This window comes from Cynocephalus volans, chromosome 9, assembly GCF_027409185.1.
Source record: "Cynocephalus volans isolate mCynVol1 chromosome 9, mCynVol1.pri, whole genome shotgun sequence".
NCBI classification, from domain to species: Eukaryota; Metazoa; Chordata; class Mammalia; order Dermoptera; family Cynocephalidae; genus Cynocephalus; species Cynocephalus volans.
The window spans coordinates 477684-494237 of record NC_084468.1 but is presented as its reverse complement, the minus strand read 5'-3'; the positions used below and the strand labels follow the sequence as shown (position 1 = coordinate 494237).

The 16554-nt window shown below is 51.4% G+C and overlaps 1 protein-coding gene across 1 annotated transcript in view; it reads right to left on the bottom strand.

Moving 5' to 3' along the window:
- The window catches only part of PCGF3 (polycomb group ring finger 3), a 45560-nt gene that overhangs the window by 12165 nt on the left and 16841 nt on the right, over positions 1-16554 (bottom strand). The window contains exons 4-8 of the mRNA XM_063108341.1: positions 15072-15189; positions 13962-14058; positions 11471-11526; positions 4449-4559; positions 3429-3517 (exon numbers count right to left, since the gene is read on the bottom strand). Coding sequence (XP_062964411.1) covers positions 3429-3517; positions 4449-4559; positions 11471-11526; positions 13962-14058; positions 15072-15180 — 462 coding nt within the window. The 5' untranslated portion in view covers positions 15181-15189. The remainder of the gene's footprint in view (positions 1-3428; positions 3518-4448; positions 4560-11470; positions 11527-13961; positions 14059-15071; positions 15190-16554) is intronic.

Below are 16554 nucleotides of genomic sequence, written 5' to 3'. Positions count from 1 at the left end.
TGCGAGGGCACGCTCGGCCACAGGATACACAGGGAAAGGGAAGCTGTGGTTTCTCGTGTCCTTATCACAGAGGCCTTGGATTTATGTGTCCGCTTGAGTGCTCCCAGCCCAGAAGCAGTTCACCAGTCAGGGGTCACTTTTACAGTACACGGGTGCCTGGCCACATGACTGTCCATGACATACCCGCAGGCAAATGGCACAGGCAGAAGGAACATGCAGTCACCATGCCCAAGAAAAGACCACGCTGCGGCTGACCCATCTACCCACACCTAGAAAGTCCACAAGAAATTACAAATGAGAAAAACCCTAGTGTGAGTTCACCACGCCCTCTAAATAGAAAATCTTTATACAGAAGTTGGCTGACTTCCTGAAACTCAGCAGCAATTAGGAGATGCAATTTTTAACGATCACGTCTGCAATGGGGACAGGTGGTGCCCAGGAACATCAGGTACCCAACGACGCATGAGAGTCGCGAGGACAGCCGCGGAGGTGTCCACCGATGGGAGGACGCTACACAGGCGGGAAGCAACACCCATCACAGAGGGAAGACTCGGTCTCACCAGGACATTACTTTTTCCCAATTAATCTATGCATTTATTCAGTGTTTTTGTAATAAAGGCTCTATCTACGCTGTTCAGCTCACTATAAAATTTTTTTTTGGAAGAGCAAAAGGCCACACAGTTAATCAAGGCAATTTTGATGAAGAAAAATGAGGGGATGCATGCCCTACCAGAAATCACAACTTAATGTGAAAAATAATTAAATAACTGCAATGCAGTAGATTATTTGTGATTTTGGCACAAGGGGAGACAATAGACCAGAAGACCAGAACAAACCTGAGCAAGCATGGAACTTTGACTAGAATGAGGACCTGCTGGTCAGGTGATGACCTGCTGGCCAAGTGAGGACCCACTGTCCAGGTAAGGACCCCGCTGTCCAGGTGAGGACCCACTGTCCAGGTGAGGACCCATTGGCCAGGTGAGGACCCCGCCGTCCAGGTGAGAACCCCAGGTAAGGACCCTGCTGGCCAACTGAGGACCCACTGTCCAGGTAAGGAACCCGCTGTTCAGGTAAGGACCCCACTGTCCAGGTGAGGACCCACTGTCCAGGTGAGGACCCGCTGTCCAGGTGAGGACCCTGCTGTCCAGGTGAGGACCCCGTTGTCCAGGTGAGGACCCCGCTGTCCAGGTGAGGACCCTGTTGTCCAGGTGAGGACCCTGTTGGCCAGGTGAGGACCCCGCTGTCCAGGTGAGGACCCCAGGTAAGGACCCTGATGACCAAGTGAGGACCCACTGTCCAGGTAATGACCCCACTGTCCAGGTGAGGATCCGCTGTCCAGGTGAGGACCCCACTGTCCAGGTGAGGACCCCACTGTCCAGGTGAGGATCCATTGGCCAGGTGAGGACCCCGCTGTCCAGGTGAGGACCCTGTTGTCCAGGTGAGGACCGATTGGCCAGGTGAGGACCCCGCTGTCCAGGTGAGGACCCCAGGTAAGGACCCTGATGGCCAAGTGAGGACCCACTGTCCAGGTGAGGACCCCACTGTCCAGGTGAGGACCCCGCTGTCCAGGTGAGGACCCCGCTGTCCAGGTGAGGACCCACTGTCCAGGTAAGGACCCCACTGTCCAGGTGAGGACCCCACTGTCCAGGTGAGGACCCCGCTGTCCAGGTGAGGACCCCGCTGTCCAGGTGAGGACCCACTGTCCAGGTGAGGACCCCGCTGTCCAGGTGAGGACCCCGCTGTCCAGGTGAGGACCCTGCTGTCCAGGTGAGCAGGGCCTGTGAACAACTGCTGACAAGTTTACTGGTCAATCCATGAGCAGGATGAACTAGACCACTTCCCCCCCCAGTCCTATACACTGAATCTACTGCAGTGGCTTACAACCTAATTGTAAAAAGCAAAACTTTTAAATATTTTACAAGAAAATGTAGACAAATTAATTTCTTAAGATACCAAAGAAAATACTGATACATTTAATTACATCAAATTTTAAAATTGTGAATAATGATGGAGCCACAAAGAAAGTAGACAGCCATGGAACGGAAGGTGGCAATGCAGCATGCACTGTGAAAGGGCAGGTGCTCCTGACCTCAGTTAGGAAAAAGCCAACTGCCCAATACAGAAATGGCAAAGAACATAAACAAGCAATTTATAAAAACAGACAGCCCAAACAGGCTATCTCCCCTGGATATCTGAGAACACTCTTCCTGATTGAAAAGGTACCATGGTGAGATTACAGCCTCTTTGGAAAGAAGTGTCAGAACGCCACTCATCAAAGTCTGCGTGGCGTAGCCAAGAGCACAGAAGACACACAGCCTTGCGTGTGTGGACAGAGACTGAGGACACATGAACAGAGGTTGTAACTCAAGAAGCCAGAAAACATCAAAACACATGCTTTCGGAAAATTAAATACTTGCTCAATTAAAAACAAAAAAAGTGTTTTTTTAAAAGCAACTGGTAAAATAGACAAATATTTGGCATGTTTGGGATAAAAAGGAAAAGGCAAATTAGTAACAACAAACATTGAAAAAATTAACTGCAGAGGAGAATAACTACATAGTTTTACACCCATCCACAGAAAGCTGCACCAGAGGACGACGCCCTAGGCCTTGTGACGGGCAGTCACCCACCCTGATCTGTAGCCCACCTAGGCTGGCCCCAGATATGCATGCGGTGAGATCCCAGGTGGTCCTCAACAGCTGTTCTAAGTATCCCCAACCCGAGAGAGGCAGGGTGCACGGGTCAACAGGAGACTTCAAAGGCATGACTCTGGGAGGGGTCTGCCAAGCCACCAACGGACAATGCCTCGGTCACTCAAACCATCAGAGCCCAGGAACAGCGGGATGAAAGCACAGACGACTCAGAGAAGAAAAGGCGATGCCACTCTTACTGCACCTGCGGTGCCCCCGACTTCAAGTCCCGCATTTCCACAGACATGTTTCTGCTTCTGTAAGACTCGCTGAAGTTTTAAACAACACGGAAGTGTATAAAGTAAAACTTCTTCCCCAGCATCTCTGTGTTCATTTAGTTTCTCTTTTTCCATCTGGTACTACAGTGAATGACGTGTACATGGATCCCCAGCGTGACGCTTTTACTGCCCTCCTGACACACACAGTCCTGGGTGCCACCTCTCCTGCACGGCACTCGTGCATGCACAGAAATGCACCCAGCGGAAAAGGCATCTGGTTATCAGCGGTGCAACCCTGGAGTGGGGCTGCAGAGCCACCCGAGGGGGTCTGCGGCCCTGTGCGTCACGGGGGTCCTACACAAGTGCACGTGCCTTTGGTAATCAGAGAAGGAAAGAAAAACGCCGTGAGGCGCCGAGAGGGAGGACAGAGGCCGCACGGGCGGCTGGGGCTTTGTGCGAGGGCTGCGGGTGCCAGCACAGAGCGGGCACCTCTAGGACACTCGGGGGAGGCGCGGCCCACCTGCTCGTCACTCCTGTGGTAGTCGTTGTCCTCCTCCTGCTTCTCCTCAGCCGCCTCTTTGTGCGCGCTGTCGTCCGCTTTGGTTTCACCTTTCAGCACAAGCAGAAAACGTGTTGTGAAATCCAAAACCCCACCGCACACTCAAACTGCTGTCAACGATGCACTCTCTCGGGGACTTTGCCCCAAGAGGAGCACAGCACGGGTCAAAAGGAGCTGCTCCAGGAGCGTCCCTGAGCGCGGGGCGCGGAGGATAAGGACGGCAGCTGAGACCGCTGGAAGGACACATGCCTCCCCGCCGGCTTGACATGCACACACCAGCTTCCCTTGTGACACAGCCTGACTCCTAGAGCCTCATTATTCTAACACGACTTTTAAAGTTAAAGCTTCACCTTAAGTGAAACGGGACAAGGTTCTGTGATTCCCAGACACATTTCCTAATTTCCTCCCGTGGCCCTGCTCTCCCAGCCCGTGATGCCGTCAGGGACCACAGAGGTCCAGAGTGGCAGCCACGGCCCCTCAGCTGTCCTCAGGTTGTTAGGAGCACACAGGGAGGTCTGGAAATGTCTTAGAAATATCTGTGGTCCACTAGAAAAATACAATGACCTTAAAGATTTGAATAGTTTGTTATGGTATGTACAGATTTTTAAGTATCATTAAATTTACACAAAAATCAAATTGTTACTTTGCTATTTTACAGTAAAACAAGCGAAGTTAAAAGTCTCAAAAGTCTACCTTCTGCTCCTACTTCTGCAGTTTCTTGGCCCCAGCCTCCAGGCACTCTCTGGGACCCCATCTGCCTGCTGATGACCTCGCCCATCCACGACCCCCTCCTCAGCTCCAGGAGAGATGGAGAATACGTCACATCAGGACCTTCCCACGCACCCATCAGCTCTGTTACTTTCTAACATAAACCGCCTGAACGCAGGCTCAGCAGGGGAGCTCTGTAAGAAAAGGCCTAAGACACAGGACGCCCTGACCTCGGCGCGATGCCCTGACCTCGGCGCGAGAGACGCTACTCACCGTTCCGGTGGGGGTCTAAGTGTTGCTTTGCAGAGCACGTCTCCCCCTTGATGTCTCCAGGCACCTCCATGCCCAACTTGTGATAGAATTCCCTCTGTTTCCTCATTTCCGCTATTAAAAATTAACACATAACCTTTAATGTTAAGTAGGCATGAATTATATTAAAATTCTGTTCACAAATATTACATGAAGAAAATTATGGACTTGGATCGTGCAGTCTTAAGGCTGCTACTAACAGAAGGACAATTTGGATTGTAACTGCACCAACGGAGTGCTGCTGCAGCAGGTGCAGGTGGGCAACCACCTGTGGGAGGACCTGGCGGAGCTGGGGCAGGCCCTGCAGCGTGTCCTGCAACCACCTGCCACCTGGGCTTTGACGCACGTCGATGGAGGCGCAGCTGTTGCAGCTGACCATGGCGCTCTCCGCTGACTTGGCATTTTGTGCACCAGGAGCCTGGCTATCCAGACACACCGCATGGTTCTCCCCCAGCCCAGAGATGCCCCACGGCTCCATCCAGGACCCCAGAAGTGCTCTCACTGGTCTGAGGGTGGGTGAGGCACCAGGAGGACCAGGACAACTGGAAGACAGGCCACGTCTGCCACCATGGTCAAGAACACCCCCTGGTTCCTGTGGCCAGCATTCACAGCTCGCAGGAATCCTAGGAAGCAGAAAATGCCACGGAGGCTTCCCACTGAAGACGGGCAACAAGGCGCCCTCCCCCTTACTGACAGCGTTGTTCATCTGGACCACCGGCTGAAAAGGCAGATCAGCCCCCATCCTGAGCAGGGCAGCACACAGCCCTGCCAGCTGGATCAGGGCAGGCTCCACAAGCACAGGTGGCAAACTGACCCCCTGGGCCAAGCAGCAGGAGGAGGCAGGAATCTTATACGTTTCAAGGAAAGACCCATTCGGTGAGACAAAGGCAGCTACTGGCTGACTTCCAGCTGATGCCCCATGGCGTGACTAAAGCTCACACTCGGGGACACCGGTCACTGCTAGGACCCCACGGCAGGTAACAACAGAAGTCTGAAACTAAGTTGCTCAAACAAATTACCTATGAGTTGCTCTGTGAAAAATAACTCATGTGTAGCTGACCAAACGCTTCATCTGCACGTCTGTCTCCTCTCTAAGCCAGGAGCTCTGAGAGGGCAGGGGCCTGTCCTGGCACCTCCCACTGTCCACAGAAGTCGGGGGTCGCACCTCCAGGACAGGAGAGCTATATGTGGGTCCACCTCAAGGGAGGCAGAACACTGGAACTAAATGTGGAAATGCCAGCTTCAAGGACAGCTGGGATGGTCTGAGATCTGCTGAGAAAGGAATGTTTCCCTTAATCAATCAATCAATCAATTAATTAAGGCTGTGCTATCAGGGTCTCTGGAAGGGGCTATGGCCTGAAGGCCACACAGATCAATGCACAAGAGGGAACCCCACCTCCACAGATGAAAACAACTTGACTTGTTTTAATTCTCATTTTCTTTAATCTTCACCCATCAGAATGAAAAAGGACTAAAAATAATAGTGCCCAGTGTCGGTATGTACAGGTACAGGAACATTAATTGGGATAATTTTTCATGAAAGTAACTTGGCAACATATATGAAAAATTTAATCACTGACCCTAAATTCTATGGCTAGTAATCTATCCTAAGGAAAGGAGACATGAATCCAGATATTCAATGAAGCCCATCCATATTACTGAAAAAATCAGAAACTTAAATGCTACATGTCCAACAGTAGGTCCCGAGCTAATCGGAACAGCCGAGTCCCCACCACGCACGAGCCGGCCTTGTTGGCCACAGCAGACACTCCTGGATGACCCACCACCATCTGCTCCTGACAGAGCTGACAGGCAAGACACCGGGACACAGGCTCTCCTGGGGTAAGGGCAGGAGCCATCTATTCGGTGGAGTACTATGCAGCCACGACAGGTGACGACACAGGTCATGGTTGCTGCCATGGGGCAAGCTCCACAATGCACAGTGAAAAAGAGATTATGTAACACACATGTCATATGATCTCAACTTTTTAATAAAAACTGAAAAGTAGCACTGAAATGGCTGAGAGTCTGTCAGTGTAACTATATTAATGAACTGGAAAAGAGAAAACACATGATCATCTCAACAGAAGCCGAAATAGCACCTGACAAAACCCAGTACCCAACCCTGACGAAACTCTCAGCAAACCAGGAGAGGAAACGTTCTCAACCCGAGGATGGGCGTCTGTGAGAAACCCAGAGGGAACAGCCTACTCAGTGGCCAAAGACAGGCTTCGCCGACGTCAGGAGCAAAATCGGGATGTCTGCTCTCGCCGACTTCTGCTCACATCACGGTGGAAGTCCCAGCCCAGGGACAGCGAGGCTTCTGCAAAGGATCAGGAGGCAAATCCCTGAGGTTGTGTGGGCTGAGTGCAAAACTGAGACACTGTGTAGGTATTTACATGGCAGGAGAGGAAAGTTCCACAAGTTATTTTACTGACGAAATTCAAAATACGGTAATGATCAAACACAATGATCAAATATAACTTTTTTATAACACAGGCCTACTAATGAAAAGAACAATCCTTTTGGGGGATCACATTGGTTCAACTGGAGTTAAAAGTGAGGGCTCTCTGTCATCAGAACTATGCACCTTTACTGGTTGGTGCCCATCTCTGAAATGTCTTGTCACACAGGAGCACTGATGTCGGTGCAGAGGCACAGGATTCTGAGCGCAGCCACCAGAATGTGCTGATGAAATTCTGCTGGATACGTCTGTCGGACTGTGCCTTTATACACCACTAAACTGCACACTGATCACCTCTGACTAAAGGTCAGGTGGACATGCCTCACCTGCAGTAAATGGATTTTGAAATAGAGAAATTTCCTTAGCTCCTGCATCGAGGTCCAAAAACCCTGCTGGACCTGTAGCTAGAGCTTGGAAAACACATCTGCCATGACTCTGCCTGGGAACGAAGACCTTGTCTCTCCTTTAACTTCTGGCAGCACAGAGTCACAGTGACGTGGCCTGACACTACTGCATTCCCAGCAACGCTAGCTGTGGTCCAGATGACTTTACCTCACTGTAACTTTTGCATCTAATGTTGTCTTGCCTTCTAATATTGGGCTGAGCTCCTTAGAAAACATCATCCGGTCTTCAGCGAAAGCTGACTTCCAAAGCCACTCGGTTCCGACATAGTGGGTGAAGTGCCCTTATTCAGAAGACCTTCCATCTCCACCCTTAGCTCAAAACAACAAAAGCAAAAGCAAACCGACACACACACTCAACCACCGCCAAGCCACTGAGCGCTGCAGGGCTGGGAGATTCGGGCCATCCAGCTTCTCATCCTGACAGAAATTCACAGAGCTGATGTCAGAAGGGTAGATGAAGTCTGCACCGACACTGCGGGACTGACAACACGCAAAAGGTCAAATCTTCCCGCAAAATACCAACTCTGCAAAACGAACACCGCGACGAACACCATGCGTTTCCATGAGCTTTTTAAATTTGCCCAATGACGCCATCTTCTGAGCCGCGTTTCCAGCCCCGCTGGTTGGAAACCACCAAGCAGGTTCCACCGCAGGCTGCTTGGGTTGCTCGGGTCGACTGTTGTCACCTCAAACGGCACTGACTCTTTGAAGAAGCAACTACTGAGCCTTATTGGTGACACTGAGCCAAGAAAGGCCACTCGAAGCGAAGCCCTGTGCCTTGTCTTCTAACTGACCGCTGGTGCTGCTTCCAACGTCCTCAGTCCCCCAGCACCTGTTCTTACCTCAAGGCTCATGGTCTTAAACAAGCTCACTTTCTCTGATTTAATGAACAAACGTGATTTAATGAACTCACAACCAACAAACAGCGTTATCTGGCTAACAAATGAGCCAATCAGAATCCTACTTCGAAGCCTCCTCTTCATTTTTCATTTTCGTGAAGAAATTCCCCTGTGATGAGTTATTCGTTTTAAATTTTCAGTTTCTACTTACACTGTCTTCCTGTGTGTTGGGAATACTGTGACAGGTGTGTAGTCTGGACATGGTGTGCTTGCCAGTCCTCCTGGTGTGACTACCGTGTCAATGCGTGACGAGCACAATGCTCCGCCATCTAGCAATGCTGGTTCAATAGCAAAATAATCCCAACTTCACCGAGGCATAAAAGTGCAACACTTGAAGGCCACTTGTCTCTTCTTCCCTTGTTTCGACCCGAGGAGTGTGCACTGGTAATAAAAAGAGTCTCAGGAGGGATAAGGTAAGTGCTCGGAAGGCTGTCAAGTTACAACTGTGTCACCGAGACTTGTGGTGTGCAGAAAGGTCACTCAAAGCCTGAGCCCGTGCCTGGTCTGTCCCAAACACTGGACTCCACCATTGATGGGTGAACACAGAAAACACGTAATGAACAAGCATGCCTGTGTTCCAGTAAATCCTTGTGGACAACGAACTTTCGATTCACACACTTTCACATGTGACAGCATGTTATTCTTCTTTTGATTTTTTTCTACTACTTAAAAATGTAAAAGGCATTCTTGGCTCATGAGCCATAAAAAGACTGGCAGTAGGTCTGATGTGGCTGTGGGCTCTCGTGTGCCAACTCCTGCTCTAGCTAGTGTGACAAGGCAAGAAGAAGAGAGAAGCGTGCAGGTGCAACCCTGCTCCAGAACAAACACATCCACAGATGTGTGCAGAAGAACTCTTGCTGTAACTCTGCTTCCAGAACAAACCAAGAGACACATCTGCGGATGTGTACGGAAGAACACTCGCTACGCCTTGTGTCACAGCAAAGACGAGAGGCACGTTCAGTGCCCATCGGTGAAGGACTGGCACGGGATCAGGTAACAGGAACAGGGCAGGGCCTGCTGACCACGCTCTGTCACGCTGCAGGAAAGATGCAGGCTGCTCACAGAATGAAGAAAAAATGGGGAGGTGGTGCCGTGATGTTAAAATCACTAAATCTTATACATAAAGATCTGCTTCTGATAAGACAGGTTTCTTAAAGTTGTGGAAACAAAAAGAAATAGCAAACAACTGAATGGTACCCCACTTCTCACCCCACCTGCACAGGGACAGAAGCACAGAGTTGGGGCCTGGACAGGGCAGTCAGCGAGAGGCTGGGGACACCATTAGCGTCCTCCTCTCATGAATAAACCTGGACTCTCGAGGTCAACGCTGTCTCACCTCTGCACCTTCACGGTTAAAGTGTGTTCCAGACCATCTGGGGCACCAGGCACAGGGCTTTCCACTGTTAGCACAAGAAAGACAACCAAAGAAACTGCAGACAGCCTTCATCCAGAAAATGGCCACACTGTGAAGGGTTTCAAAGTCAGAGTAATCTTTCCAAAGAGCAACAAATGACTGAATGCAACAAATGAAAGAAACAAAGAAACGAGTATTTGCCCAGACAGAAAACACACTGGTCTGAGAGGAGAGTGTCAGGCTTGCCATGCAGCAGCTGTCAGCCGTGTGCTGCACGCATGGACCTGTGACCACTGAATGCCCCAGCAGCTGCACTGGACAAAGCTGAGTGTGTGTGGTGGCTTGGGGAAGGTGGAGGTGCACAGGACAAACACCTGCTCAGAGCCCTGTGACCTCCATGCTTGCACCTGGACTGCTGCCTGAGCCAGCACTGCCACAGGAGACATCTGTGCTCCAGGGACACCTGGAGCGGCAGGGAAACAGGGTGGCCCCAACACCCTCCTGAACCAGTCGCAGGGGCCAGGCAAGACCACCAGGGTTTGTCAGAGGGCCCAGGCAACAACGTGAAGAGACTTCAAAACGATAACAACCGCAATGCACTGAGAACACGCAGTGGTCTAAACCCACCTGAGAAGCTAGTAAAGCAACATGTTGTTCTGAAGACAGATGAGGGAAAGTCTCGTGGGCTGCTCTGCCATCCCTGCACAAATGGGACCTCAGGGAACCACACAGAGCACAGCGGCTTCAAGGAAGTTTCAGCCAATAGGTGAGGAAGAAGCGGTGGGGCTGGAGCCCCAAACGTGAACCACTCTCAGCTGCTGGGACCACACCTGCTCCAGGAGGAAGACCACCCAGGAGTAGGCCGGCCAAACACATGTCCTGCCAGTTCACAGGAGGTGCAGAGGACACCATGGCATCCTCGGCAAGCCCACACCAGGGGGAGACAGAGACAGGAGGGCACCCAGAGGGGGCTTTGGACCAGTCCCAAGCACGGACATTGGGATCCTGGTAGAAACAAACAAAAACCAAAACCAAAAATCGAAAATTGCTAATTTCTTAGATGCATTTACAGAAGAAATGACATGGTGGGGGGAGTAGCAGATAAAACAAAACCGACTACGCATGGGTTCTCTGTGTGACCTGCTGAGCACTCGGCCACAAACACCCCTCAAGGTCTCACAGTCTTACTTTGAGGCACTCTTTCCCCAGGACTAAAAAACTTCTGATGCTTGTCTCTGTCCACATTCACTCAGGAAATGTCAACTCTTCTTGTGGGAATGAAGTTTGAGGGCAGTGTAGGGAGACTGAAAATGTTATCCCCAAAGCGACACAGTAAAGGCCAGCACCACAGCTACTGACCTAACACGCTAAGCTTTATCTTAAATTAATCTTAAATGACTCTACCTGAAATACCACAATGAGAAACCCCAAATGAACTCAACATCTCTATCTTTGAAAGAAAGAGTACCTAAGTCTTGGGAGCAGGCACCACCCAGATGTGGGCCTGAACCCTACAGAGGCCCCACTCCTGTCCCTTCCCACATCCACCCACACAAAGAGCAGCAACCATCTCAGCACTCAGAACTGGGGGAAGTTTCCTAAATAATTTATTTCTATTTTCAGAATGTTTGTACTACATAATATTGAGAAAAAAATTCTAAATGAGGCTTGACTTTAAATATAGTTAAGTTTTGCTGGTTGCTGGTGTTTCAAGAAAAGCTAACAGGAAAAGAGGCGCACGCACCCTAGAACAGTGGAGCTGCCAGGTGAGCAGGTGCAGGTTCTGCCAGAGGAAGAGCCTCAAGACCTCAAGGAGCTGCCGGGTGAGCCGTGAACGGGACAGCAGGAGGCATTCGGAGACTTACCTTCCTGGAGGCCTGGTACCAATTTGTAAACAATATCTTGCATGGTTCTGTCATGACTGTGAAAAAGAACAAAGGAAGTGGAGTTAGCTAGAAATGTTACCTTTGTAATTCTCGTACATTTTCTATTTGACAATATCAAATTTCAGAATCACAAAGTTGGAGTTTCAGTGAAATTTTACTCCCAGTTTGCACATGAAAAAATGTTTGCGCCACCAAAAGTTGCATATGACCTGAAGTGAGGCATCACTTAATCAGCTGCCTGTGAACGTTTCTGATATTGACGGCCGGATGACCAATGCTTATGAACATTTCAAATACTGACGACACATCTGCTGGATGCGGGGCTGACTCGTGGAGTGCGGCCTCTCCCATGACGGTCCCACATCCCACACACTCGGGTGACACCAACCCTGGCTCTCCACCTGGGGGCTTCCTGCAGCCTCCCGGTCTTTGTGGGACTTCCACTGGACACAAAGCTTTTCTTTAATGTTTCCAAATAATGTAGGGAAGAGTCCATGAGATCAGGCCCTTCTTGTGTTCTTTACAGTCTGTCTATAGAGGTTTTCTGAAAAGGTTACATAAGCATAGTATTTCAAATATAGTTCCTACTCCAATTACTCACAATTACGTTTAAGTAATCATTTTCTTTTTAAGGTAAAAAGAGTTAGAGGATTTCTTAGTTTTCAAATCAATTTTAATTTCCAGACATCATTCTTTAAAAAGAAAACCTTACGTGCCCAAATTAGTAATATCTAAATAACTGCAAATGATTATGTTTCATAAAGCTTGTAGAAATTTAGCCATCATGGGCCCAGAGTTACAAAGGTGACCCAGGCCCTGCAAGACCATTGCTCACTCTTTCCAAGAAGAATATTTGAGTTCTAGCAGCTATCAGGCACTGAGAGTCTGCAGCCTGGGATAGCCCAGCCTGCGGTGTGCAGACTGGCAGGGCCTCTCCTGACCATGACCCACACCAGGACACATTCACACATGATCAGGACAGGACATGCGTGTTCAGGTATGTATGTGGATGGCACGTGCACACAGATGAACCACACAGCTCAGGAGCCTTCAGCACCATGATGCCCTTGATACTTCCTGCTGGGCCCCGCACACTGGCTCTTTCTAAAGCAGAGGGAGGGGTTGCCAGACCCCATCATCCTGGAGAGAGGGAGGCAGAGACTCACCAGGCTACCTGCCCTGGACCAGCACGAAGACCTCACCACCTCCTGCCCCCTGAGCTCTGCAAAACCACACCCCAAGACAGAGGCGTGCATACACACTGCAACAATCACACCCAGAGCATTTGCAGGGTTTCTCCAAAGGAGAACACATGAAACAAAGAGCGGCAGGAAGGAGACATGAGACGTGGGCAAAAGAGAAGCCCGAATGGCCAGGTAATACCTGGAGGTGCCTGAGCTTGCAGAGAACCAGGGTAGCAGCAGGGATGCCCTCCAGAGCCCCCACATTGGCAGAACTGAAAGCTGGGCAATGCCAAGTACTGCCCAGAACGCAGAGTCCCACATTACCCCAAGCCGGACATTCGGTGCCCGGAACAGCTGAGCTGAGATGGGGGCACGCAGGAAGCAGCGGGAGAGCTCAGAGCAGCACGTGGCCCACAGTGAGTTGGATGTTCACTGCCCCCCGGCAGGGCACACCAGCTGTGAGGCCTCATCCTGGGGACGCCTTGAGCTGAAGCAACACACACAGCAGGGCAGGGCACGGCACATGGAAAACATGCTGGTGCCACGTGCAGAAAGCTGGAGAAATGGCGAGGCCAGGTTGAGCTCCTTGGGGAAGCCTGGAGGGCGTCTGCACACGTTCCCCGGGGCGCTGCCTCTCCTCTGCGAAGCCCGAAGCTGTTCGTGTGCTTCTAAACTGTGTATGTGATACGTCCCACAACTTTAAAAGTGAAATGCACACACAGACGTCTCTCTGCCACCCACTGTGGAGGGGAAGCACTTATTTCCTTGGGTGTGACTCCTCAAATCTTAAAGTCATTTCAAGCTCCATGTGGGAATCACAAGCTCCACCAGGGCGGCCTCTCACCCTCCCTGGCTGGCGTTAGGGTCAAGTCATTCCCCAGGCCTCCCTCAGAAACGGCGGCTGGCTCAGGGGTGGGTCCCGTCCCCCTGGGGCCAGGCAGGCGGCCCAGGGCAGAAGAGCTACCAGCCGCAGGTGGGGTGGCAGGGGCAACAGAGGCCTCTGGGGACCACCTGTTCCATGGCAGAAAGGTGGGCCCGAGGGCAGCCTTCCATGTCATATTTAACTGCAGCCAACTTGGTCTCAAGTTTTCTCAAATGACTTGCCATGAATAGGTATAGCTGGAATTTTACAGGAACAGCCCCAGGAGTCCTTGGTCTGACTCCTGGGCTGGTGAGCACAGCAGACACAGGTGCCACCATGTGCAGTCACCAGGGCACCTGGAGCCAGGAGAGACTGCTGACCAGCTGCGGCTCTGAATGCCCCGCACTCTCCCGGATGCACTCACCCGATGTACTGCAGTGGGTGGCTCTGGTGAATGACAATCCTGCATGTGGGGCACGTGTTGTTTTCCTCCAGGTACTTCACCAGGCAGCTCCTGCAGACTGGGGCAGGAGACATTCACGCAGAAAGTGAGGGCCCAGGGCAGGACGGCAGCTCACACCCTGTACTAGGCTGGGCCCGTGCTAAGCTGGCTTTCACGTGGATACTTTAGCACCCCCCTCACAGTTGCAGGCTTCTGGAAGAATACACCTTGCGTTTCAGGCCTTCCTAAACAATGGAAATGTTTTAACTGCCAATCAACTGCCTTACTCAATAGACTTAGGGATTAGGAATTAAGCAGGGAGAAAAATGTAATGTGAGGAGATGAATACCAAAGGCTAAAGAGCTGTGAGATCATCAGGATATGGGTTAATATCTAAAACTTTTACAAGTTGGCCTGAAAGATCACATTATTTTCTCTGTACAACTAGATAAAATTCAACGAAAGTAATCTGAGATTATGCCCACCAATATCTAAAAATACAATTAATTTTCAAGTAAAAATTCTATCAAAATTTGACAAGTATCTTATTTTCTAAAGTGAAAAATACGCCATCAAAAGTCATTTATATTGCAAGTGTTTGCTTTATTTCAAAGATCCTGCTTAGACACGGCAGGCTCCTTGAGATGGACAGACACACTCCTCCTGGCACTTCCGACCAGTAGCCCTGCCCTGAACTGAGGTGGAGCTTAAGAAAGGACAGGACTCGTCAGGCGCGAGGGGTGAACCCGCAGATGCCTCTGTGTGAACAATTCAAGGAATTCATTTGGAAGTTTACAAAATAAGCATCTCTCCCTGTTGGAAATGAACATTCTTTTATACCGCAGTTCCTAACCTGCTGTTATACAGAAATAATGTGACTTCCCTGTATTTAGCTTCCCTAGGCGACACCTCACCTCCATTGACGTTACCCACAGTATCTTTAATTTGAACTATCTTTCCCGACTTATTCTTGGGAGCTTCTCTATTCCTGGTCCTGGGTACAGCTGTCCCCTGGGCTTGAGTTAAAAGCTTTCAGTAACAGAGGAGCACACAGCAGGCTGTGACGTGCTGTGGCATCCTGGCGGCACGTACAGGTGTGCAGACACTCAGTCACTGTGGTGGCGTCGATGAGGTACCCGCTGCACAGGCGGCAGGTGATGTGGGCATTGATGTCCCACAGCTTGATCTTCCTGGTCAACATCTTTGGCTTCTACAAGAGAAAAACGTGTTAATTAATCAGTGTCTGAAGAACCCTGATGTGGCTCACCCGAGGCTCAGTCCCAATGACACCCCCAAGGGACAGCACAGTGTGGCAAGAGCACCCAACATCCTGGTGGCCAAGGACAAGCCACTCGGGCTGAGTCCTACTTCCCCATCTGTAGGACGTGGTGAACCATCAAGTCTCCTGATAGATGGGGTGACCCCACCAAAGGCCCCATGGAGAGTCTGGCACCCAATGAGGACCACTGTCCACCCACCCCCTTGGGGTGCTGGCTTCTCTCTGCTGTGAGGGCTGGAGAGGTGGGGGCTGCGGGCGAGGTAGGGTCACGATGCTAGGGAGAGGCAGGCCTGGGAGGTGGGCACAGGTGGGTGCAGGTGGCTGGGCCCAGGACGGATGACCTGACCCAAGGTGCTGCTGAGGGCAGCCGTCCTCTGTGAGAGCACAGGGGCAGCAGGAGCAAGCAGAGCTGCCCAGGGCAGGAGCAAGGATGTTGGGCCATGGGCATGAGGCCTTGCTGTCTCTCCTGGTGCCAGAGATGCTGTAGACCCGATTCAGAGGCAAATGTGTGTGCACCAAGGCTGGCGGCCCTTTCACTTTGTCCACTCTGGGACCGTCATGGCTTTACTGGTGTCTCTCCTGAGCCTCACAAAATGCTAGGTGGGTTGGGTCCATGGCCCGTTTGGGTGCCCCTGACCCCATCCCTCTGCTGTGTGTCTTCCTGGAGCTTCTCCCCACTCTGGTTGTGGGTGCAGATGCAGGGACTACTACCCCAGCCTGGCAGGGTGGGCATGAGGCCTGGCCCTGCCCACAGGAAGGTGGCCCACCAGGCTGTGGCACTGGCAGAGGACAAGCTCCTGATGCAAGGAACTGCTGCAGGCCGCTCCCCTTGTCCACGGGGCTGCCAGGCGTTGAGACGAAACAAGAGCCATGGCAGGAGGCCGGACTGCTGATGTCACTGCGACACCCGAGCAGGAGAGCCGGGTCTAGTCCCTTTGGTGCTTAGACCCGTTTGAACTGGATCCTGCCATTTGTAGGTGGAGCTGTAGCTGAGACCCAGGCGGCAACAGCCACCTCACTGCTCACGTGCTACGCCTTCATGCCCCACGTCTTTGGTAGAAGGGGCAGCAGGTGCAGACTTTTTACTCATGGGCCCAGAAGGTCAGGGGCCCTAAGCTCCTGTGTCCACCATGCCACCTCCGCCGCACAACTGCCACCGCCAGAAGTGTGTCCAGCGCAGAGCTCTCTGTTGGGCTCCAGACACACCAGCTGCCACTCAGCTGTGACATGGCCTCCCCCTGCAGCGAAACAGCCAGGCCATCACCTTCACACTGCTGCACCACTCTGCCTCCCTGT